General features: G+C 43.5%; 2 protein-coding genes and 1 pseudogene across 3 annotated transcripts; all 3 read left to right on the top strand.

Moving 5' to 3' along the window:
• Positions 1-2077: 2077 nt before the first annotated feature.
• On the top strand, positions 2078-10037 carry LOC125535681 (ABC transporter G family member 1-like). Of its 2 annotated transcripts, XM_048698747.1 has the most exons (7): positions 2078-2481; positions 3050-3129; positions 3415-3879; positions 8431-8514; positions 8828-9016; positions 9096-9182; positions 9262-10037. In XM_048698747.1, the coding sequence occupies exons 1-7, from the start codon at positions 2112-2114 to the stop codon at positions 9877-9879; spliced, it is 1893 nt and encodes a 630-aa protein (XP_048554704.1). In that variant the 5' UTR covers positions 2078-2111; the 3' UTR covers positions 9880-10037. The 2 variants fall into 2 exon arrangements, with proteins under 2 accessions (XP_048554704.1, XP_048554705.1); XM_048698748.1 differs by lacking the exon at positions 8431-8514.
• A 2496-nt stretch (positions 10038-12533) lies between these two features.
• LOC125540996 (phylloplanin-like) lies at positions 12534-13284 on the top strand. The gene is made up of 2 exons (XM_048704503.1): positions 12534-12728; positions 12816-13284. Exons 1-2 carry the CDS (start codon positions 12578-12580, stop codon positions 13085-13087), a joined length of 423 nt encoding a protein of 140 aa, XP_048560460.1. The 5' UTR covers positions 12534-12577; the 3' UTR covers positions 13088-13284.
• Positions 13285-17268: 3984 nt separating this feature from the next.
• On the top strand, positions 17269-19134 carry LOC125535006 (annotated as a pseudogene).
• The last annotated feature ends 4962 nt before the right edge of the window (positions 19135-24096 follow it).

The following is a 24096-nucleotide window of genomic DNA, read 5'->3' as shown; positions in this document are numbered from 1 at the left end:
TAAATGCATAGATGACCTCAACAAAGGTTTTGGTTACCGGTCGAAATTTCGTGATTTCCCATGGTTACCGCGTATTTCCGTGCCCCTCGGTAAATCCCCGTACCAAGCAAACAATACCAGTTTTTTAAATTTTTGGAATTTAAACACTCAATTTATAGTAAAGTACGTAGGATCTAATTAATGCCATGAGAGTTGGTACTGCGTGTTGGTAGCAACCTAGTTTCTGTTTTGAGAGGTCTCTGGTTCAAAATGTTCGCTCATTCACTTATCTGAATTCAAAATTCAATTATAAAATTCGTTCGAAATATTCTCGGTATTTCTCGGTAACCATGGTAACCGCGTTTATCCGTCCCCCTCGGTAAAAACGCCTCATTCGGTAACCAAATCCTTGACCTCAACTACTACTGAATGCCAAATAGAATGATGGTGCGTGAAAAAATGTGACAACACACGCCATTAGGCTGGTCATAATGGCGAGTATCATATACTAGTATCATGCATATGATACTAGTGCATGATACTACATCCGTAGTGCATAGTATCATAAGTCAGTATCATAGCTAACCTCATTTATTGCCATGCATGACATATAGTAGCACATCATTTAATATGATATGGTATCATGATATGATATTCAACCCTCTCTTTCTTCATTTAATTCTATGTCACCTCATCAAATTTGCCTAGTTAGCATGCATGATACTACCTATGATACTACCGTTAGTGTGCGTACACATGATGACACAATATTGGTTGGGCCGTGGGCAAAAGCCACAAGACACATAAACAAAACTGCTGTGCACACGACATATAGGGCGAATGACCCTTGCACGATGGTCCATCCAGCGGTTTGCAAACAACTTATGCTTTGCATGGACGGCTTCAATGGGTTGTCGTTCATAAATAGTCTACGTACTGTCGTCTGTATAGCAGTGCTGACACATAAATGAAAGGAATAAAACAAAGAGGTGGATGGTGGTTGAGGTAAGTACCTCCATTCGATATCTTGAGATGGTCTTTGCCCATTCCGCAACAATACACGTGGGTATTTAGCTAGTTATTATTTGTTGAGGGAAATAGTAAAATTCACCTAGGGGGTCTCACCCGGTCCTACATAGCACCAACATGGTTAAAAGTAAAGTCATGTGAAATAAACTAAGGCCCAACCAATAGACATGGTCAACACAAACTGTCTGTACCTCAAATGGTTAGGTGCCTTGTGGTGGAACCAACCCACCAGGGTTCAAGCCCTAGACTTGACATTGGTTCTTGCATTTTTTGTACTTATTTAAGCCTTTCTGGCGGTGCTCACTCGGTGGGACAAGAGGTTACCTTCGTCTACAAGACGTCTGTGATGACTTCGTCAATCTCGTGTTAGAAAAATAAATATGGCCTACAAGTCAAAGAAAAAAAAGTTATAAAAACGAAGTAAGCCCATGAAGGACGAAACCCAATTCAACAGCATGTTTATCGTTGCAAGATTGTGACACCCTTAGTGCTATCATGTCATGTCTCCATGACTTGTCAACCCTACCAATACTTAATAAATGGGTTTGTCGTAAACGGTTTGCCAAAACAAGAGAGAAAATTCAGCTTAATAATTGAATTATGCCGATTGTATAAAGTTTTTGAGGTATTTTGAAATGTGATAGCATCTTAACAAGTGATTTCGGGACCAAAATCTAAATTTAGGTGGTGTATTATAAAGAAGAGAGAAGGTGGTGATGTGGATCAAGCTGGTGCTATTTATGTCAAAGTCGGGTTGAAAACCAGTGAAAAACAAGATAGATATGCAGTATTATTCTCAACGGAACTTTCGTTCGTTAACAGCGTTAAGATCACCATCATATATAACTTTATTTGTCGATGCAAAAAAAATACTTCATTTTTTGATTAAATTATCTAAAACATGCGTATTATTCTAGCGGCGCTAGAAAGGAAAAATATCTGGTTGTTAACAAGACACATCTCATGCAATATGACTAGCTACCTAACAGGCCAGAATATTCAACTAAACATCCCCACAAGTTCGGACGACCTATATAAAGGGCTGGTAGACACTAGACACACACTGAAACCCCTAACACACAGAAAACACAGAGAGAATATACATGGCAGCGTCACCGCTGCCGAGATGGGCTCCGACGCCGAGCCCTACCAAGCCACTCCGGTCGACGACGTCGTTGAGCACCGCCATGGTTTCATGGCGCGGATGGTCGGCGTGGCCGTCTAGCCACATCTTCTTCCCGCGTTGTCTCTCCGACTCCGAGCCGCCGGCTAGTGGGGTGGTAGACAATGCAAAGCCCGGTACTACGGAGGTATTTCTCACGTGGAAAGACCTTTCTGTGACGGCCATGAACGGGAGAAAGGGTCGTGCTGTGATCCTTGATGGGCTTAGCGGGTACGCGCGCCCTGGCGAAGTGCTGGCTCTCATGGGTCCTTCGGGCTGTGGCAAAACTACTCTACTTGATACCTTGGCTGGTATGGCTTGCCTACCCAACAAAATAAGCTGGTAACTTGACATGTTCATCTTCGGAAAAATGAAACTCAACTTTTTGCTCAAAACATAGCTTTACTTCCTTCAATCCTGTCTAGAAATGCATAACTATATTAGCTGAAAATGAGTAGATCATTGCCGATATTGTATCTGCCCTTCCATTATTGAGAAAAGGACTCAATTCACAATTGAAGTAAACTTGCTAGGGAAATGAAAAAGGAAACTTTTGAAAGTAATGCTTGTATTATCTTCCAGTCTCTGCATCTAGATGGTACTATAGGTAACCATAATTTAAAGTGCTCAGGAAAAATTACATATGATAGGAGATATGTTGGTTATCTGCTAATTTGTTGCAGTCATGGTCTTGGGGTATTTATACTCTTGCAGTTTGTGATATTGCTTAGAAAACATGTCCGGAGACCAAGACGATAAAATAAATACATCAAAAGATTATTTAACCTTCGGTTCTAAGTCTAAAGTTTGCACACAAGTTTGGGTATATTCTCCTTGTTTACATTTACGAATATGGTCATAACATGTATGCTTAAACAGGACGACTTGGACCCAACATGAAAGAGAGTGGAGACATCATGATCAACGGTTGCCGACAGAAGATTGCATCCAGAACCTCTGTAAGTTGCCCATGCTCATACGACGCTCTCAGTCAATGGCTAACTACTGAACCAAATCACAGCCCTCTCACGACTTACACGTTTCTGGCGGTCCGTTCACATGATTTGGCCGATCTCAAGTGACATGACGGATGGCTACTAAAGGTTGTCGTACTAAAATCTACCAGAAAATGCCATCGTGTAGCAACGCTCCTGTACAATATTGATAGAGATGTAATTAAGCCTCGACGTTTGCGTGTAACTACCTAATAACAAGTTCCGACCGATCGCTTGCATGCACTAAAGGCATATGTGACCCAAGAAGACGTGCTGATGGTGACGCTGACGGTAGCGGAGGCGGTGCACTACTCGGCGGAGCTTCAGCTGCCGGACTCCTTGACGCCAGCTGAGAAGCGCTCGTGGGCCGACGATGTTATCAAGCAGATGGGGCTTGCTGCCGTGGCCGGAACCCGGATCGGCGGGCGCGTTTCCAAGGGCATCAGCGGCGGCCAGCGGAAGCGAGTGAGCATCTGCATAGAGCTGCTGGCCTCGCCGCCGCTCATCTTCCTCGACGAGCCGACCAGCGGGCTTGACAGCGCCGCGTCGTACCACGTCATGAGCCGCATCGCCGGGATCGCCAAAAGGAATGGGACGACGGTCGTCGCTGCCATCCACCAGCCAAGCACGGAGGTGTTCGAGCTCTTCCATGGCCTCTGCCTGCTGGCCAACGGGAAGACGGTTTATTTCGGGCCAGCTTCCAAAGCAATGGAGGTACGTGTCCGTTCTAGTGTTAGTATTACTTAGAAAAACATCTCGGCTAACTTTTATGAAACATTCATATCTAGTGCAATCTTCTGTTTTTTTCATTTTTTTTCTATACACCTCTATATGGCCCAACAAGTAAAAATAGGCTAAAAACGCCCAGTGCGTCAAATAGCAGACGAACTAGCGAGTCTGGCGTGCCGGTGGGCCGGCCCGATTAGTAGTTGGGCCGTGCTTGGGCTGCGACCTCCTGCCCATGGGCCGGCACGGCACGGCCCGGCTATTAGTCGCGCCGTCGTGGACCGTGCCGTGCCAGGCATGTTTACCACGGGCTGGGCCGGCCCGTTTGGCCAGGTATGCAACCAATGTTCTGAAATGTGCCAACTGAGCGATGGGCACATGGGTCACTGTTTATATATGCACATGTGTCACTGTTTTAGAAAGTTCAAAGATGCATTTCAAACTTTTGATACTGTCTAATAAATACGTATCAAAAGTTCCATGGGGTACTTGAAAAGTTTGGTATCTTTGTTCTGTTAAATACATAATTGTTACAACAGTTCCATAATGTCGGATAAAAATGCACAAACTCTCACTCCAATATGTGCCTTTTAACTTAGGAAAAAAGCCACTCAGTCAGTTTCCCGGACAAATTCTCTACGCTAGTAGGTCGAGTCAGGTTGAAGGCTACATGGATCGTGAACCAAAGACAGGCGGCAAACGAGCATGAAATAAGAAGATGGTGATTTATTTACCCTTTATCATATAGACAACAGTTTTAACTCCCTTGTCACTTATGTTTGCCAAATTATCCTTAGGATTATCCCTCGATGAACAAACCATGGGAACTTATTTATCTTGAGCGGAACCTTAGTTTTCGAACTGACATGCCTAGTATTTATGTGATCCTAATACATAGATTTAACAAAGAATATCCAAGAGGAATGCAACCGCCCTCGGAAGGAATCAAATTCATTAGTTAAGTTGATCCAACATACTAAATCGAGCCTTGATATCCACGTATCCTCGATCAAAGCACGTTGGAATTGAATGTTCAACGGATTTGCCCTAATACTATATTAACAGAAACTTCTTTCCATTGCACAATATTGTAGAAGGTCGGGTACGGTAAAGACAATGGTGTATCCCTACCTAGGTATCCTCCCAGAAACATGTAGTAGGACTATCACCAACTTTAAAACCATCTACACTAAACAGCATGGACTTTACTCTCATCAAACACATCCAAAAGGGTGAGTCAGCTGTCAGTTGTGTTGGTACCAATCTTTAAGTGGAGGTAATTGGTGCATAACAACTCTAGCCACACATCCTCCTCTTGCGTAAGAAGTTTATGTAGCCATTTTTTAAGAAAACATTTGTTCTTCATTTGTAGATCTTCAAGTACTAGTCCCCCTTGGTCTTTTGGCCTACATAAAATATCCGACTCCACTAAGTGGTACTTCTTGTGTTTGCGGATGTGCCAGAAGAATCTAGACCATTAATAATCATGTATTTTCCATAACCCTTGTCGTACTTCAAGGAATGAGACCATGAAAACTAGTAGGATGGTTAGTAGAGAGTTGACAGATGAGACGTCCTCCATAGAACGTAAGTTTTCCTTTCCAACAACCAAGTTTTTTTTTCAAACCAGTCTTCAATACACGTCCACTCTTTGTTTATAAGCTTTTGAAAGTGAATGGGTATCCCAAGAAACCAAAATGGGAGCTTTCCCACCTCATGTGCAAAAAAATGCTTATAGTGATGCTCTTCCTCTTTGGGACGCCCAAAGGAGATGAGTTCACTCTTGTGGAAGTTCATTTTTAGCCCCGACAGTTGCCCAAGGATACATAATATCAATTTCATATTTACTGCACTTTCCAAATTGTTTTCCATAAATATGATAGCATCATATGCATAAGGGAGAATAGAAACACCACCGTTAACTAAATGTGGGATGAGCCTACCCACCTGACAATCCTCCTTAGCCCTCACTTTCAGAACCACCAGCGGATCAACTGTGATATTGAAGAGAATTGGCCACATAGGGTCCCCTTGCCCCTACCCCTTCTAGGTTTGAATTTCACAGGTTTCATCATTAACTTTCACTCCAACACTACCACCATGTAGTAATGTTTCCACTCATTGCCTCTAGTTCGGATCAAAACCCTCAATACACCAAGCTCCTTCTAAGAAAGACAATTTGACTTTATTATAGGCTTGCTCAAAATCGAGTATAAAGATAACTTCGTCGAGATTTTTAGTATGTAGGTCGTGAATAGTTTCATGAAGGAGAACCAACCCAGCAAGATATGCTGCATGGGCATGAAGGTCATCTAAGTAGGACATTACATAGTTGCACCTAGCCTATTTATACCCAATTTAGTACAAAAAAGAAGTAAAGCTAACATTAAGCAAATAGATTGGCTGGAATTTCTCAATTCACATTGCATCCTCCTTCTTTGGAAGCAACCTGATAGTTTCGTAGTTTAACTTGAACAACTCAAGTTCCCCATTGAATATGTCATTAAACAAAGACATTAGGTCTATGTGATAACCCCCCACATCTTTGATAAAATTCCACCGGGAATCCATCAGGCCCCAACATTTTATTATTTTTCATTTGAGAGATGTCATCATACACCTCCTTTTCCCCAGAAGACGATGTCAACACAGTTTTTTTGGAGAGTTGAGGGATGTCCTCCGTGGTGTCCTCGTCTATCGACACAAAGTTGGACATTGGAGATCCAAACAATTGATTGTAGTAATCCGAAATATATGATTTAAGGTTTTCTTGGCCCGCAATCGTACACTCATCTTGTTCAAGCTGAACACTTTCCTTTTTGTGGTGCTTTCCTTACATGATCAAGTGGACAATTTAGTATTACTGTAACCCTCCCTAATGTACCTCGCTTTGTTACGCTTTGATCTCCTCCTCACACATGAGCTTGATAGGGTCCTCTTTGTCTTCTAATTTGGGAACACACTTTGTCCGAACAAGGGGATCTAAGTCTTCTTTAATGTCATCAATAAGTGGTAATATCCTTTATCTGTCTTTCTTTTAATTGCCACTAGCACTCTTAGTCTATCCTTATAGGAATATATTGTCTAAAGATGTTGGATTCTAAACCACCACTTCTCTACATTGGTGTCACCAGGTGTCTCCTTTTCCCATTTTGCGGCCACCATCTCAAGAAAACATTCCGTCTCGAACCATGATATCCCAAAAGAGAAATCCTCTATTCTCCATGTGAGTGGCCTCACCAGATCGCAAAAGAAGGGGCGCGTGTTTAGATATTCCTCATTTCAACGCATGCACCATCACTCGGGGAATTGTTTTTGCACCCACTTGATGCTAGCCAAGACACGGTCCAACTTCTCATATTTTGGTGTGGCTAGACTATTAGCACAAGTAACCGACATTTTGACAGAGCGATCTCCCTCTAGTTAAGGTTTTCAACTAGAGATAAAAGGCCATCTAACATGAAATTTAGCATTGTTCTTCTAATCTTGCTACCAAATAAATATTGAAACCCCCACCCACAATCAATAGTATGTTTTCATTCCATCAAAGTTAAACCAACTTACCCAGGGAAGCGGGTGTGTGCTTGTGTTGCACTATCCTATTGACCGCCACCGGAACCCAATCAAAGCAATCAAGTTTGGAACACAAGTGAAACTTAACGACATAATTTTCCACCTCCATTTTCCTAACAACATCAAGTGTAGTGTTATTAACCCCGAGTAAAATAAATACCACAACTCTTTCCGTACGGTAGGCAATACCATTCAAAATCAATGTTGTCACAAATATTACCCAAGAATTGAGCAGTAAAGTCCGGCCTAACGGTCTCCATTACAACAATAAAATCCAGATTTTGATCCCTAGAAGTTTTAGCTAACATCGGTGCTTAGCCAAGTCTGAAAACCTACTTTGTTCTATATTACACCTCTCATTTATCCGTGTAGCTTCCCGATGCCTCAATATCCTTAGGCGTCAGGTCCTTGCATATATACTGAATGTCATGTATAGACAAACCGTTAGGATCGACATCCTTAGTGAGAATGACATCCCACCATGCTTACTATGTGTAGAATTCCAAAATATGTAAAACCTGCTCACACAAGTCTTACAAATCACACATATTTCTTAATTTTAGAGATTTATGCAATTATTAATTTTTTGTTTACTAGAACATTCACTATGTTTACAAGGTAGAAAATCATTTGACGTCAGCAACATCAAAGTTGTAAATATTTCTAAACTTTGCATCTTTTTTTTCTATGAAGCCTCTCGACTACAGTACAGTTGTAGTATCTGAACTCACGCAATAACACACACCACACTCACACCTCACGCACACACACAACCCCAAGAGCTCAGTATTGCATCTTGAGAACTTTTTACATAACATTTGTTGACTAATGTAAACACCAATTTTTTGTAACCATTACATTTCCTAAGCAAAATGTATTTGTTATTGTAAGCTATTTATTTTTGTCACGAAAATTAATATCTAGATTGTGTACAAAAACATCGGTACTCATTTGGGTAACTTGTAGTTCTTTGATGCTAATGGCTTCCCATGCCCATTGAGGATGAATCCTTCAGATCACTTCTTAAGGATGATAAACATAGACTTTGAGGTACGAAATTGATCTCTCGGGGTTTTTTTTTATACTTTTAAAGTTTAACTTCAATGAAATTCAAAGGCATATACATCATATTTCCATAGGAATTTGGGGAAAGAATCTACTGTTAATGTGCCGCATGCTGCAAAAGTAATCCAGACTTTGGTTGGTTCTTTTGGGTCTGTTGCTATCTTAGACACTGAAATGGAAGCAAGGAAAATAAATCAGGTTTCTTCTTTATCTAGACTAAGATGATGCATTAGGTTGAGTTTGAAGTATATATGTCTCACTCATATGCTTCATGTTTATATGGTTTATGATCCTGCAGGGCGACTATGTAGTTCAACAAAGGCAAGCTACAGTCTTGACAAAATTAGTTGTCCTAACCAAAAGATCAATGATAAACATGCACAGAGACATAGGCTATTATTGGTTGCGCTTTGGTATCTACATGGCACTTTTTCTAACCATTGGGACAATTTTCTTCAATGTTGGTCACAATTATTCATCAATCCAAGTAAGTCGTTGATTTATAATCTATACGATCGATGAAGCAACAAAAACAACAACTAGTAACTATTTCTTGACCCTTTAAGGCACGAGCATCCATGCTTATGTACACATCCACCTTCATGACAATGATGGCAATCGGTGCTTTTCCATCATTTGTCGAGGATATGAAGGTGGGGAACATTATCCTTTCTTACACATATCTACTTTGTGTTTGTGATTTTGTGTTACATGATCGTTTGTAAAATGTAGGTATTTGAGAAAGAAAGGAGGAGTGGACACTACGGGGTCACTGAATTTGTCATAGCCAACACACTTTCATCCACTGTATACTTGGGCCTCATCTGTGTGCTACCTGCTATAATTGCTTATTACCTAACTGGGCTTCAAAGAGGGATAGGACACTTCTTCTTTGTTGCAACACTATGGGCTTGCACAATGTTGGTTGAAGGTTTGATGATGATTGTTGCAGCCATCGTACCTGATTTTCTCATGGGGATAATCACAGGATCTGGAGTACAAGGGTTGCTAATGCTAAACGCTGGTTTCTTTAGGCTTCCAAATGACCTCCCAAAACCAATATGGAAGTACCCAACTTACTACATATCCTACCACAAATATACAACTCAAGGACTGTACAAAAATGAATTCTTGGGCTTGGTGTTCCCAAATTTAGCTGGTGTCGACGGAGTCATCACCGGTCAATATATCCTGAAGAACAACTTTCAAGTGGAGTTAGGCTACTCGAAGTGGGTTGATCTTGCGATATTACTTGGAATGGTCATTATCTACAGGGTAATTTTCCTGGTTATTATAAAGTTTTTCGATGTGGCAAAACCCATGATAAAATCCTTCATGATAAAAGTGTAACTATTACTATATGTATGTAGTTTTATATAAGGTAACAAGACATGTTTTATTTGAGTCATATATGTATGTAGTTTGCATAGATAAAAGCATAGATATTGAGATAGTAGTATTCCTTGTATGTTTATTTTCTCTTGAATAAATCACCACTATATTCATTAGTCGAGGGTATTTCCCAAGGTAGCTAGCAACAATAACATTTTTTTCTAGGAGTGGCATATTTTAGATGTCATAGAAGCTAGCTTAGGAGGACAATGCTATCCCTAGCTGACCAGGGCTCAAATCCCGGTGTTCGCATTTTTCTGAATTTATTTCAGGATTTTCAACTATGCGTGTTCAGTGGGAGGAGATGTTCCCGTCGACTATGAGGTGCCTATGGTAACTTCGTAAAATCACAATATGATATGCCGGCTCAGTCTCGTGCTGATAGGGGTAGGATGTACGTGTGTGCGTTCATAGGGATGAATGTATGCACGTGTATATGAGGGTTTACGTGTTAAAAAAATACTAAACCCGCAAAAAACGGTAATACTACTACGTTCCAGACCCAAGTGCAGCAGGCCACATTGCAGATGTTGTGCCGTGTGTTTCGGGAGGCATTATGGTTGGCCCATATATGGAGGCCGATTGGCCTAAAAAAGCTAGGTAGCGCAAGGTACTCGCAAGGCTGCCGGCCTAAAAAAACTTGCCTAAGACCGAGCAACCTACCTAATTGATGCCTGAATCGGCGGATTCTATTTCTATCCTAGATGGGTGAAATTTAAGATTTGACAAGTGTTCCTATTCTCTACCTAATTCTGGGCCATTTATAGACATACCACAGATTGTGCCCGAAACCTGGCTAGTGCCTCAATCAACTTGTGTGCTTGGTTGGGCCTTCCTTGCTGTTAGAAATAAATGAGCTAGGCCCATTAATAAGAAATCTCAAATTGAAGAGGCCATGAAGAACTATTTGGACCTGCAAAAGAAGAAGCTCCCGGTCGATAAAGAAAATGCCTGGTCAAGAGCCAAGGAAGTGGAAGTGAAGCAAAAGGAGTTGGAGCTCACGCTAATCTCCTAGGAAGTGAAAATCATGGGGACCGACACAAACAAGATGACCCCAAAAAAGAAGACTTGGTTTGGGAGGAAGCTAAAGTTCATGATGGACCAAGATGCATGATCATCTCTTATTTGCTTGTTTTTCATGAACTATGGCCGAGATGCAGGAACTATGCCCGTGCCACTTGCGGGGCTCGTGTGGTTCTTTTGGTGCAATGCTGTATGCCGGCATGGTATATGGTACTATGCAAACAAATGCTAGATGACTTGCTATGTTTGATGATGAAATATGTTTATTGAAGATAAGAAAAACGGCCAAGCGAATCAAATGGGCTCGAACGACGCCCCTACTGTCGACCAAAACGGATAAAAAGCGGATAATGTCCGCATCGGTCGGCCAGCTAGAGTTGGCCTCCAACCAGTGTGGATGCTCTAAGGCCCTTTACATGCAAGATGTTTAAGAGAGGTGTTTAGAGAAATAAATCAATTTTTCTATAAGCACCGATGCTTATTTATAGAGGAGAGACGAGTAATAGCTAAGCATTGAAGCATCTCGCATTGTAGCCCTCCGTTTCTTTTTAGTCCGCGTATTAGATTTATCCAAAGTCAAACTCTTCAAAGTTTGATCAAACTTATATTAAAAGATATAAACATCTACAATAACAAATAAATATAATATAAAAACATATTTCATGATGAATCTAGTGATAATGAACTTTTATCATGAATACCAATAATATTTTGTATAATAAACTTAATCAAACTTTAAAGAGTTTGACTTGAAACAAAACTAATACGTGGAGTAAAAAGAAACGGAGGGAGCAAAGCAAACCGGATCTTTTGCTCACGGTCCAGTTTTAGTTGTGTCAGACGGTTGTACCTATGTAACTATGTGCTACGTACATCTATACTAATCTACAGGAGGACATATGTAATCGAGCTACTCCTAGTCACGAGCGGAGTAACGCGCAAAGCGCCAGTGGAGACGACACTCGTCCCTGGCTTGCCTTACTGTTCACTCGCAAGTGAGAATAAACAGGTACGCAACCATAAGCTGATCAGCTCACTCTCAGCAGCTGCCAGCTACTGACCGTTTTTGCTAACGCACTACGGCAACAAAAGCGCACCACGAGAGCTCGTCGCACTACTTGTCACCGCGGGATAAACAATTGCCGACATGGCACGCCCATCCGTTTCGCCGTTGCATTATGATTTGCGTCTCTTTTCCACAGCACTAAGCGCTGCACTAAAGCTTGTTTTTGGACGCACTAACTACCATGGGGGTCTGTTTCAGAGGGGGGAAAACCGCGCGTAATGATTTTAGCCCGCCAGAAAAGCGTAAAGGTTCTTCATCGATCATTTTTTTTCAAAAAGGGAGGACTCCATCATAAGGCGATCTTTGTAACACTACCCCGGGTAGAAGTTTCCCAGTGACAGAAGATTTGCAGGACTGGACAAGACTAATTAAAGTGAAGTAATTCAGATGATCCAGCGGCTCAAAAGAAATATCAGTTGATCCAGATTAAGTTTAAACTCGGGTTGAAATTAATGGACGCTGGTAGCACAGTGGTACGTCCACTTTCTGAGTGACTATATAAATAGGTGTTGTCCTATAGCTGAAGCAAGAAGCCAGAGGAATCAAAGCTCCGACGCGCCCCGACAAATGGCATCTACGGTGGCTCTCCTCCTCGTGGCCGCGCTGGCGTGCGTGCTCGGCGGCGCCGATGCGAAGCTCGGCAGGCTCGTCGTCAGCGGCGTCGTGCCGTGCAAAACCGGTAGCCTCATCGACATCGCCACCTCCCCCGTGTTCCCGAGTACGTACGCTACACATGCCTTGCTGAATCTCGGCGACAGCGACACACATCTGGCTAGGCTAAATTGATCTGTTATATGCTGTGCAGACGCGGAGGTGGAGCTGCGGTGCGCGGGGCAGGTGGTGGCCGGCGCGACGACGAACACCAACGGGTCGTTCACGATGGAAGCGGACCTGACGAGCGCGCTGGCGGCGTTCATCGGCCGGTGCTCGCTGGTGGTGGACACGCCGCTCATCAAGTGCGACGCCCAGCTGCCGCCGGTGGGGAAGCTCGTGTCCTACCTGCAGGGCCCGCTCACCAGGCTGCTCGGCGGCATCTTCCACCTCTTCCCCGCCGGCTTCTCCTTCCACAGCCGATGAACTTAGTAGTTCATTGCGTCGTCGGTCCAACGATGTCAGCACACTGAGATCTGGTTAATCACCTCTTCTCTTGTCTATCTTTAGTTTGGTTTGAAATGAAAATGTATGGCAAGTTGCAGGAGCTGCATACGCTTGACGTAAGTGTCGTTGTAAGTTGGCTAAGTTGAGCAACTGGATGGATAATCGTTTCTCGAATACGTACGAGTGTGCATATTCTGGCTGGATAATCGTATTTCATAAATCTGGGTGCTAAAGTTCAAGTGAAGATCATCTTAGCCGGCATTTTTTTTTTGAATTGTTTGGATTGCTTGCCATACGTGGCATCTTAGCCAGCATTGACAATGCCTCCCGCCGATATGAATAGTTTACACATGATCGCACAATGTCAGTGTCTTCCAAAGTGTAACGATGCTCTGAAGTATAAAGCACGTCTAATGATGACGCTTGTCCCTCGCCTTGCTTGCATAACAATCCTTGAATGCGAGTTTTAACAGATTCGTGAGTGGTGTAATCAACAACATGATGTATAACCTTCATAAGACGCACAGTGACAGCTTTTTTTCCTGAATGAGATTAGATTTGAAGGTGCGCAAGTGGTCCTAAAATGCAGGATAAAGGCCAACAAAGTGAGATGCCACTCTGAACTCTTCATCAGTGTGCCGCCCATGCCTAACTTTAGTTCTGCTTTTCATCATCTCGTCTCCGCTGGCTTGACCAATACATCCACAGATATCCACGGCAAAATGGAAATGAAACATTTGCAAGGGTACCGATCTTCAAATATATAAAATAAGGTGACTAAGGGCAACTCCAAGGTGCAGACATTTTTGGCCATCCAACGGTAGTCACCAAATTTGTTCAGACCGGTCCTAACGTCCGAAATCCCACAAGTCGATACCAAACTGGGGGAGGTCTAGGGGTCCAGATGTCTGTCACGTCGCACTTATTGTTTACAAGCGAAACCCACCCTTTTTTTGTTGCCTCCGCCCCCTATCGACCCTCCCCCCCCCCTCCCCCCACTGGGGGAGGTCTAGGGGTCCAGATGTCTGCCACGTCGCCACTTATTGTTTACAAGCGAAACCCACCCTTTTTTGTTACCTCCGCCCCCTATCGACCCCCCCTCCCCCCCCATTCCGGCCCATCGCCTTCGACCACCGTGATGGAGCCGTCAGAGGAGTCAATAACGATATTCATCACCCCGTCGGACCCGGAGGCGGCCACCTGCAAGGTTCAGTCCATGGAACGCAATGCCTAGCATGTCAAGGCAAGGAAGAAGGCGGAGGATGCGGCGGCGGCCAGTCAACGAGGAGCTCCTAAGACAAAGCACAAGGGCAGGACGGTGTCGCCCGGTCAGTCGTAGACCTGGCCCTCTCAGTTGAAGGCGCCCTACTACTATGCCACCCAGCAGCTCGGACCACCCGATAGGCAGCAGTCCGCATCCTCCTCCACTTTTGGCTATCGAGTGTTTTTCACCTTTGAACTCAACGCCGACTACGTCTTCACAGAGTCACAAGCGCTTGTCATGTCACGGATGCGGATTGCGAAGCACTCATCCGTCGTGTCTGGTCACTGTTTGCCAAAATGTCTCAACCAAGCACGATGGCGTCAAATGAGCCTTCTTCCCGTTCTTTTGCTTCATTGCATCTGCATCACAACAACCTTATGGTGACACACAACAAATGTTCTTCGTCTATCTGCACAGTTCCGCCTCTTGAGGTGGCATGTTCTTGCGGTTTTTAATGCCTTGATGCTATGGATATTCAACAAATCATTCAATTTGTGCCATGGTTGTCATCTGTCGACTGTTGCGATGGAGGAGCAACAAAGTTTAAGGTTTCGGCTTTGGCAATGGAACTGTGGAACTTTAGTTCTTTTTTCTATTTCTTCAAACAACTGTCCACGATTGTATCCATATCGTATCATAAACACTTGATAGATAACACACATGATTTTAAGTACAGTAAAAGAATCTTTTGTAAGTTCACTTTCTTTTGAAGAGAGAGGGGCCTTTTTTTAGGGGTTGTTCTTTTGAGGACTCTAAGAGAAGAATTTGTTTTAAGATGTGGCCCACTCCGGCCCAAGAGGGCAGCACTAGCATTCCTGCACACCGGTAAAAGTATCATTCGGCGAATCAACCTGTGGTTGAGTTGGTTAGGTGGACAGTGGTATCCCCAACCTACCAGAGTTCAAATCCTGGTGCTCGCATTATTCCTGGATTTATTTCAGGATTTCCGGCGATGCGCTTTCAGTGGGAGGAGACGTTCACGTCGACGACGAGGCGCCTACGTTGACTTCGTAAATCTTAAGATGATATGCCGGCTCAGTCTCTCGGAGGTGCTCATAGGGGTAGGGTGTGCGTGTATGTGTTCATAGGAGTGAGGGTATGTGTTCATAGGGGTGGGTTTCGCTTCCACTTCCATTATTCATTGATCCTTTAGTACCTCTTTAGCTCCTGCAGCGATGAGCCTTAGAACCATCGCCGACACTCAGGCCGAGACGCGCAAAAACAGCGTTTTCATTTCGGCAATAATACTGCTCAAGGTAACCAAAGTAGTCTTCGAAAAGAAGAGAACCGCTCGTCCACGGCAACAGCCTCTCCCAGTCCCATGTGGCGCTCACAATATATTAGTATCAGACAAGAAAAATACTAGCTAGGTCAGATGGTGGAATACAACAGTATGTGTATAAGTAATAAAGATATAATAGTTCTAAACTTCCAAACATGTATAGGTAACAAGGCTCAATCTTAAACGGAAGAATGAAGCATATATATAAACTCCTCATATATACCATTGTAAAGAATGACTTGCATCGAAGGCAGTTTCGGAACATCATTGTATTCCCTGAGCTTAACAATCCTCTCCACAGATTCGTGGGTTGCAGACGGTAAGACGAATCCGTAGCAGACTTTTCCAAACAGGGCAAATCCATGGTCCTCTTGGGATAAAAAGACTTGTCCCTCCGCGAACCAACCTGTGGTTGGGATGGTTAGGTGAACAGTGGTATATATGATGCTCGCATTATTCCTGGATTTATTTCAGGATTTCCGGCGATGCGCTTTCAATGAAAGGAGACGTTCCCGTCGACAACGAGGCGCCTACGGTGACTTCGTAAATCTCAAGATGATATGCCGGCTCAGTCTCTCGAAAGTGCTCATAGGGGTAGGGTGTGCATGTGTGCATGTACGTGCATGTATATGAGCGCTTGTGTCTATACTGATGCTTAAAAAAAGACTTGTCCCTCCACGTCGGATCCATGCCCACCATTCCTCTCTCAATATCCATCCGATTTGAGTATAGGGGAGAATCCATTAACCTCGGTGTCAGACCAGAATACTTCCGATCTAGTACAACAGAGTCCATCTTCCTCTCGGAATCCATCGTCTTCTCGGAATCTTCGGTAACCGTAGGACGGACGGCGGGATGGGGTGTGGGTTACAAGAGGCGGCGGCGAGGCTTGAGGGAACGAGGAGTCTAGCTTTGCTTCTGAAAACTCTCTGCTCGACCCGTGAATATGATCTGTTTTTTCTTCATGAAATAAATATTTGCGTTTTTTTTAAAAGGTCTGCCTTTTTAGGCCTCCTTTGGTTTAGAGGAATTTCATAGAAATTCTAGATGATAGGATTTTTATAAGATTTTTTCCTTTAGAGCCCTTTGGTTTATAGGAATGGATTCCTATTCCTATATAGGATTGGTTCCTATCCTCCACATTTTATAGAAAAATAAAAAAGAGCCTAGACTCAATGAAAAAATTCCTTTGATGTCAACCAAATGACATCTTGTTTCCTATTCCTACTCATAGGATTTGAGATACATGTCATCTCATTTCCTACAAGATTCCTATTCCTATAATAATCCTATCCTATGAACCAAAAGAGACCTTAGAGTTGTGCCGGCCGCCGTCCAGCAGGCGCGAAGGTGAGGCCTCTCTTCGCTTGGCTTCTGCATGCCCTCTGTCGGCAGGGTCTGATCATGTGCTAGAGCATCTGTTTACCAGATGCCTCTAGCGAAGACAGACGGGGCAGTTGATTTTCAAGGCCGTGACTGTGAGACCATCCCGATCCTTTTTACAGGCTTCAATCTCCTCCACCAGCACTCGGTTTCATCTCAGAGAGAGAGAAGTCGGCGATTCTCTGCTTCTCTTCTCTGAACCAATACAGACGAGCGCTCCGGAAACAAAGGATGAGCGTGTTGTTCAGGGCTTCCTGGACCCAGAGGGTATTACCCATGGAGTCAGATAATGTGCGCTGCCATGTAAGTTCTTCTAGGCCAGCTTCTCCTTTTGATTTGCTAGCCTCTCCACCTTCAACCTGCTGTTCAGCTTCAGGCTACCCTATATATGTAATTGAAGTCTTTCCCTAATAATAAAATACGGACTGAGTCTATTGGGTTCACCGTCGCGGTGTTTTTACGAAAAGGTCCTTGCTGTTTTGGGTATTCAACCCACAATCCTCGTGATAAGTCAATCGAACCGGTACACACGAGAGAAAAAAAATAAAAGACACCCCCACGAGTCACGAACCTGCCTCCCGATCCCATCTGCACCTCCATCTCGCCGCCGCCTCCTGCCACGCCTCACCCCTCCCCACGCCGCCGCCTCCTGCCACGCCTTGCCCCTCCCGGCGCCGCCGCGTCCTGCCACGCCCAGCCCGGCGCCACAAGAATGCAATGCAATGTTACGTTTACTTTCTCGCCCAGTTTGGCAACTCATTTTTTTTCCAAAACCATAGTAATCTAAAACCTCACCGTAGAAATGCCTGGGCAATGAATACTTCATCAGTTTCTAAAAACCACCGTTTTTCTCACTTTGGTTCAGAAAGAAGAGGTTGAGATCTCCTTCTCAAATACTAAAAAGAACACGGTGTTAGGGATACTATGATTTGTAAAACGGTGGTATATTTGTTGATGTCAAAAGTCAAAACACATCAAACTTTCTAAAACCGTGTTTTGTTTAAAGCACATTGATTTGACTGTATCCATGGATGATATATTTTTCCTGTTGCAGAAATGTGTGGAAGATAGGCTCAGCGCGCTGACCGACGACATCTTAATATCTATCTTGGTAAGAGTCGACATTGCCACGGCAGCAAGAAGTAGCGTTTTATCAACGCGGTGGAGAAACTTGCCGTGGTTACTTCCTGCTCTCAAATTCCATGCCATGGACTTCCTTAGTGCCCCATGTGCAGGGGCCACACGACACATCGATCAAGCAATGGCGTCTCTAAGAAGAGCTACGAGCAACCTCTTGGCTCAGTCCCGCAGGGAACGCACCATCAAAAAGCTATGCCTTGGGCTCTATCTCATGGAAAACTACACGCGTGACATCGGCCTGCTAGTCAGCAACGCCATTGACAACGAGATGGTACAAGATTTGCAGCTCGCCATTTTAACCGAGAAAGAGCCCAAGGACACCAAACATGAGGTTATGGTGCAGCAAGCTCAGGATATGGATGGATTTTTCAGTGCATACCCTAGCGTTCTTCGTTGCCTCACAAGACTCCATCTACAAAATGTTCGCTTGGCCGAATGGGACATGAATCACCTTCTGTTCGACTGCTGCACCTTCGTCTGGACCACTGTGACACCGGGGACTGTTCTGTATCGAAGATCAATGCGCCACATTCGAATCTCAGAGTTCTAGAAGTCTACTTATCCAAGTTGAAAAGAGCTGAGGTGCTCTGCCTTCCAAAACTAGAGCGTGTCCGTTGGCAGGCTTGGTTGTTTTATGAGGCCCCCTTGTGCTTTGGTTCTATCCCGTCACTCAATGAATTGTCCCTCGTCTGTGATGCAACTCTCCAGCATCAAGACTTATGTTTAAGCCAGGTTCTAGATGGTGCCACAAACATACATGCTCTGACCTTAAATTTTTGAGGAAAAAAGGTAAGTTTAGCCGATAGCTGTTATATTGTGGTTTTGTGCTATTTCGTTCGTACGAACTTAATGTTGGACTAGCACTAGGATTGTTTTAGTTTTGCTGGTTCATTCCTTCACCATGTTATTTGCTTTTATTTACAATTTATAATTGCCATGAAGCATCCCATTACTTAGCAAATGACTATAACCTGGTGCACACATAACTTGCATCTATAACATACAAATGTACAATTATTCTATTCTTACCTTTTCTGTGTTCATCAGATTTGGATGCAACCAGAAGGAAAACAACTATGCACTGCATTCAACAAGCTAAGAAAGTTGACTATTCATGGTGTCTTTATAAAATTTGACCTATTATGGACATTAAATCTCATCGAAGCTGCTCCATCTGTCGAGACATTTGATGTTGAGCACTGGTAGAAAAAGGACCTATAGTCCCGGTTTGTAAGGGCCTTTAGTCCCGGTTCTGGAACCGGGACTAAAGTGTCGGTACTAATACCTCCACCCTTTAGTCCCGGTTCAATCCATAACCGGGACTAATGGCCCTCCACGTGGGTAGTGCGCAGAGCCCAGTCAGGAGACCCTTTGGTCCCGGTTAGGCATCCACGCGTCAGCACTTCTGTGGCTGGGGTTTTTGTTTTTTTTTGAAAGGGGGGGGGGTTGGGGGTTTTGGGGGGTTAATTTAGGTGTTTCATATATTGTGTTAGCTAGTTATAATTAATAGAGAGAAGTGTCCTCTGTTATGTCTGTGCTTGGTCGACGCTACGTACTATACATACGTATATAGAGAGGACTAGACACGCTAGCTAGCTAGTAAGCAAACGAAGGAAACAGAAGATCGTCATGAACATATATGCATATATACAGAGAGAAGTGATATCGACCACCTCTCCTTCTCCGAGAGATTGGTCGAACAACAAGTTCTCGTATATCTATCTGACACTACCGGCTACATATATACAATAATTATCTCTTACAAATATAATCATACGGACTCAGGGTCCACATAGAATTCTCCGTCTTCAGGGATCACGTGGTCAAGAAAGAATGCCACCAATTCCTCTTGAATTCCTCGCATGCGAGCTGGTGCTAGGAGTTCATCCCGCTTCCAAAACATCTAATTTAATGAAGGGGGTCAATACATATATATATATATGAATGAATGAAACTCAACACAAATGATGGTAATAAAATAAAATTGTGAATGTTGTTATTTACGTACTTCATATTGTTCGTCAGTGTAGCCCCGCTCATAGGTCGTGTGGCGGATGGACTCGCAAACATAGTATCCACAGAAATCATTCCCTTGTTCCTGCCACAACTACTTTACAAGAAATAGAGGTTAATCAAACTGATAAGTAAGAATGCCAAATGGTATTGATGAAACTAGCGCTTGAATGACTAGTAGATGCGCTTAAAATGCTACTATAGCTAGTACTTACTTTCGGGTGTCTAAATTGCAGCTCCTTCGGCAGTCCCGGAGCTTTTCTGGTGAATTTTCTCCAAACCCTGCCGGACAAAGAAAACAATTACTTGATATATCAGGAAATGAACAAAGTTGCTGATATGGTGGATAATGATCGATTTAACTTACTTCTCGAGTATTTGAGTCATGTCTGCATAGTCCTTGGGATCTTTTCGTCTTGAGTCTAAGACGGTTACTAGTCCCTGCTCAAGCTTAATATGTAGGAGAATATAGTGGAAACTGCACACGCATGCATAACTCATCAATTACATTACTATAACCTTGACTAATATATAAGGGAAACCGAATACGCACAAGACAGTAACACTCACTTGAAGTTGTAAGGAAAGAGTATTATATCTTTGTTTTGATTTATTATCAACGATTCTAGCATGCTGGCCTCGGTTTCTGCGGCATGAAATTTAACCTGAGTTGCATCTATGAGATTTGTGTTAATGAACCCAATATCACCGACTTGTCTTTTCTTCAATTCGATGATCTTCAATCTGCATAATATAGTGAGGATGATTATAAATACATGCAATGAAAGAGCTAAGCTATATAGAGAAACTTAATGACAGAAGTAGTACTACTTACAGACAGTAGCAGGTGACAGTTGCTTTATCGAGGGCCAATTGATTGAAGAACTGATAGAACTCCTCAAATGGAACAGGCAACAGATCAATTCCAACGAGGTCATGCTCCGGTTTAACTCTCGCATACAAAGTACTCCTCCCCCCAGAGTCTCTGCAGATTTTCAAGTACCAATCATGCAATCTTCGCATCATCGTTGATAGAGATCTTTCATCTTTGACGAGAGGCTTCCCGTACTCGTATCTTTGTATCTGCACGTCCATGGGTTCATAATGTACTCGTCGGCAGGTAATCTGCAAGATTGCTATAACCGGGCACCATCCTCGGATCATTAGCGACGTTGTGGCTAGGCACCTTGAGCGGGGGGCACGATTGCTTCGCTTGTTCGCCGAGCTGGGCAATTTGTTTCCCAGCTCGTCGTTCTTTCAGCCTTTGATCACTGACAAGTACTTCGACCGCTCCGCTTCGGCAAATTCCTTTCCAATAATGCGGTCATAGTTTCCTTTCGGAGGATCAGACTTCGGTGGTTTTGTCAGGGCAGCCAGAGTGCGCTTCACTTTCACCCGATCTACCTTCTCCTCCGGAGGTGGATGTTTCTTTGCTTTAACCCCTTCAAAGAAAAAAGAACAAAGACTTAATTAATATGTGTACATACCAAAACAATGAATGCATCAATCAGCTAGTCAGCATAGGCTTAACTAATATATATACCTGGCCGGACTCGGTTCGGTCACCGGAGCCGTCATCACGGTCTCCTTCTTGCACCGGCATTGGGTCACCGGAGCCGTCCTCATGTTCTTCTTCTTGCACCGGCATTAGGTCACCGTAGCCAGCTTGTTCACCCTCTCCTTCCAGACCATCGGTTTCGTTGAGAAACAACGAGATGGCATCACTTCCTTCTGCGATTATGTCCCTCAACAACGCTTCTTTTGTTGCTTCGTCTAGGGCGGTGTCCATAGTTTCTACAAATATTTACAACATGGCAATTATTATTCAAACATGACAGATGGATATATTAGTGCCAAACGTAGAACTAGCTACCTAATAATAGTAAGCTATCGCGAGGGGGTATATATCGACAACGACGACACTACATCTATGTCCCTCGACGACCCTCGTTCCCGATAAAAAAAAGAGGAAGAAGAAGAAATATAAGAAGAATAAGAATAAGAAGAAGAAGAAGAAGAAGAATAAGAAGAAGAAAAGAAGAAAAAAAGAGGAGAAGAAGAAAGGAATAGTGGAGAAAAGAGAAAATAGAATATATATTCTAATTTTCTCTTCTTCTCCTCTATTCCTTTCTTCTTCTCCTCTTCCTTTTCTTCCTCTCCTCGTCTTCTCCTTCTTCTTCTCCTTCTTCTTCTTCTCCTTCTTTCTCTACTTATTTTCCTTTTCCTTATTTTACTTTTTCCTCTCCACTAACATCATCATATATATGAAAAAATGCATATATGAAAAAAAAACATCATCATCATATATATCATCTATCATCTATGAACAAAAATATTCCTAGATACATAAAAAATTTCTACAAATGAAAATAACCTAAAAAAAAATATGATCATCTATGAACAAAAAAAACATCATTTGATCATCTATCATCTATGAACAAAAAAATCATCATTTGACCATAGCAAGCACGTGAACACCGGTGCGCATGGCGGGCTTCTTCCGGTGATCTGCCTCGCCTTTGAAATGCTTGCCTTTCTTTCGACATTGATGGTTGGTCGGAAGAAATCGACGATGGCCCAGGTACACATTCTTCCTGCATTTGTCCAGGTATATACTTTCAGTGTCATCTAAACAGTGCGTGCATGCGTGGTATCCTTTGTTTGTCTGTCCTGAAAGGTTACTGAGAGCGGGCCAATCGTTGATGGTCACGAACAGCAACGCCTTAAGGTTAAATTCCTCCTGTCTGTGCTCATCCCACGTACGTACACCGTTTCCATTCCACAGCTGTAAAAGTTCTTCAACTAATGGCCTTAGGTACACATCAATTTCGTTGCCGGGTTGCTTAGGGCCTTGGATGAGAACTGGCATCATAATGAACTTCCGCTTCATGCACATCCAAGGAGGAAGGTTATATATACATAGAGTCACGGGCCAGGTGCTGTGATTGCTGCTCTGCTCCCCAAAAGGATTAATGCCATCCGCGCTTAAAGAAAACCATACATTCCTTGGGTCCTTTGCAAACTCATCCCAGTACTTTCTCTTGATTTTTCTCCACTGCGACCCGTCAGCGGGTGCTCTCAACTTCCCATCTTTCTTTCGGTTCTCACTGTGCCATCGCATCAACTTGGCATGCTCTTCGTTTCTGAACAGACGTTTCAACCGTGGTATTATAGGAGCATACCATATCACCTTCGCAGGAACCCTCTTCCTGGGGGGCTCGCCGTCAACATCACCAGGGTCATCTCGTCTGATCTTATACCGCAATGCACCGCATACCGGGCATGCGTTCAGATCCTTGTATGCACTGTGGTAGAGGATGCAGTCATTAGGGCATGCATGTACCTTCTCCACCTCCATTCCTAGAGGGCATACAACCTTCTTTGTTGCGTATGTACTGTCGGGAAATTCGTTATCCTTTGGAAGCTTCTTCTTCAATATTTTCAGTAGCTTCTCAAATCCTTTGTCAGCCACAGCATTCTCTGCCTTCCACTGCAGCAATTCCAGTACGGTACCGAGCTTTGTGTTGCCATCTTCGCAATTGGGGTACAACCCTTTTTTGTGATCCTCTAACATGCGATCGAACGTCAACTTCTCCTTTTGACTTTCACATTGTGTCCTTGCATCGACAATGTCCCGGCGGAGATCATCATCATCGGGCATATCGTCTGGTTCCTCTTGGTCTTCAGCAGCTTCACCCGTTGCAGCATCATTGGGCACATCATCTGGTCCTCTTGATCTTCACCAGCTCCCCCCGTTGCAGCATCACCGTATTCAGGGGGCACATAGTTGTCATCGTACTCTTCTTCTTCGCCGTCTTCCATCATAACCCCTATTTCTCCGTGCCTCGTCCAAACATTATAGTGTGGCATGAAACCCTTGTAAAGCAGGTGGGAGGAAGGATTTTC

Source organism: Triticum urartu, chromosome 2 (genome assembly GCF_003073215.2).
Source record: "Triticum urartu cultivar G1812 chromosome 2, Tu2.1, whole genome shotgun sequence".
NCBI lineage: Eukaryota > Viridiplantae > Streptophyta > Magnoliopsida > Poales > Poaceae > Triticum > Triticum urartu.
This window is presented reverse-complemented; position numbering and strand designations above follow the sequence as displayed.

Coding starts and splice junctions, on each gene's coding strand:
- LOC125535681 (XM_048698747.1), top strand. CDS start 2,112: ATGGCAGCGTCACCGCTGCCGAGATGGGCTCCGACGCCGAGCCCTACC. Junction 2,482..3,049: donor TCTACTTGATACCTTGGCTG/GTATGGCTTGCC, acceptor ATGCTTAAACAG/GACGACTTGGACCCAACATG. Junction 8,515..8,827: donor TGATAAACATAGACTTTGAG/GTACGAAATTGA, acceptor ATGATCCTGCAG/GGCGACTATGTAGTTCAACA.
- LOC125540996 (XM_048704503.1), top strand. CDS start 12,578: ATGGCATCTACGGTGGCTCTCCTCCTCGTGGCCGCGCTGGCGTGCGTG. Junction 12,729..12,815: donor CACCTCCCCCGTGTTCCCGA/GTACGTACGCTA, acceptor TATGCTGTGCAG/ACGCGGAGGTGGAGCTGCGG.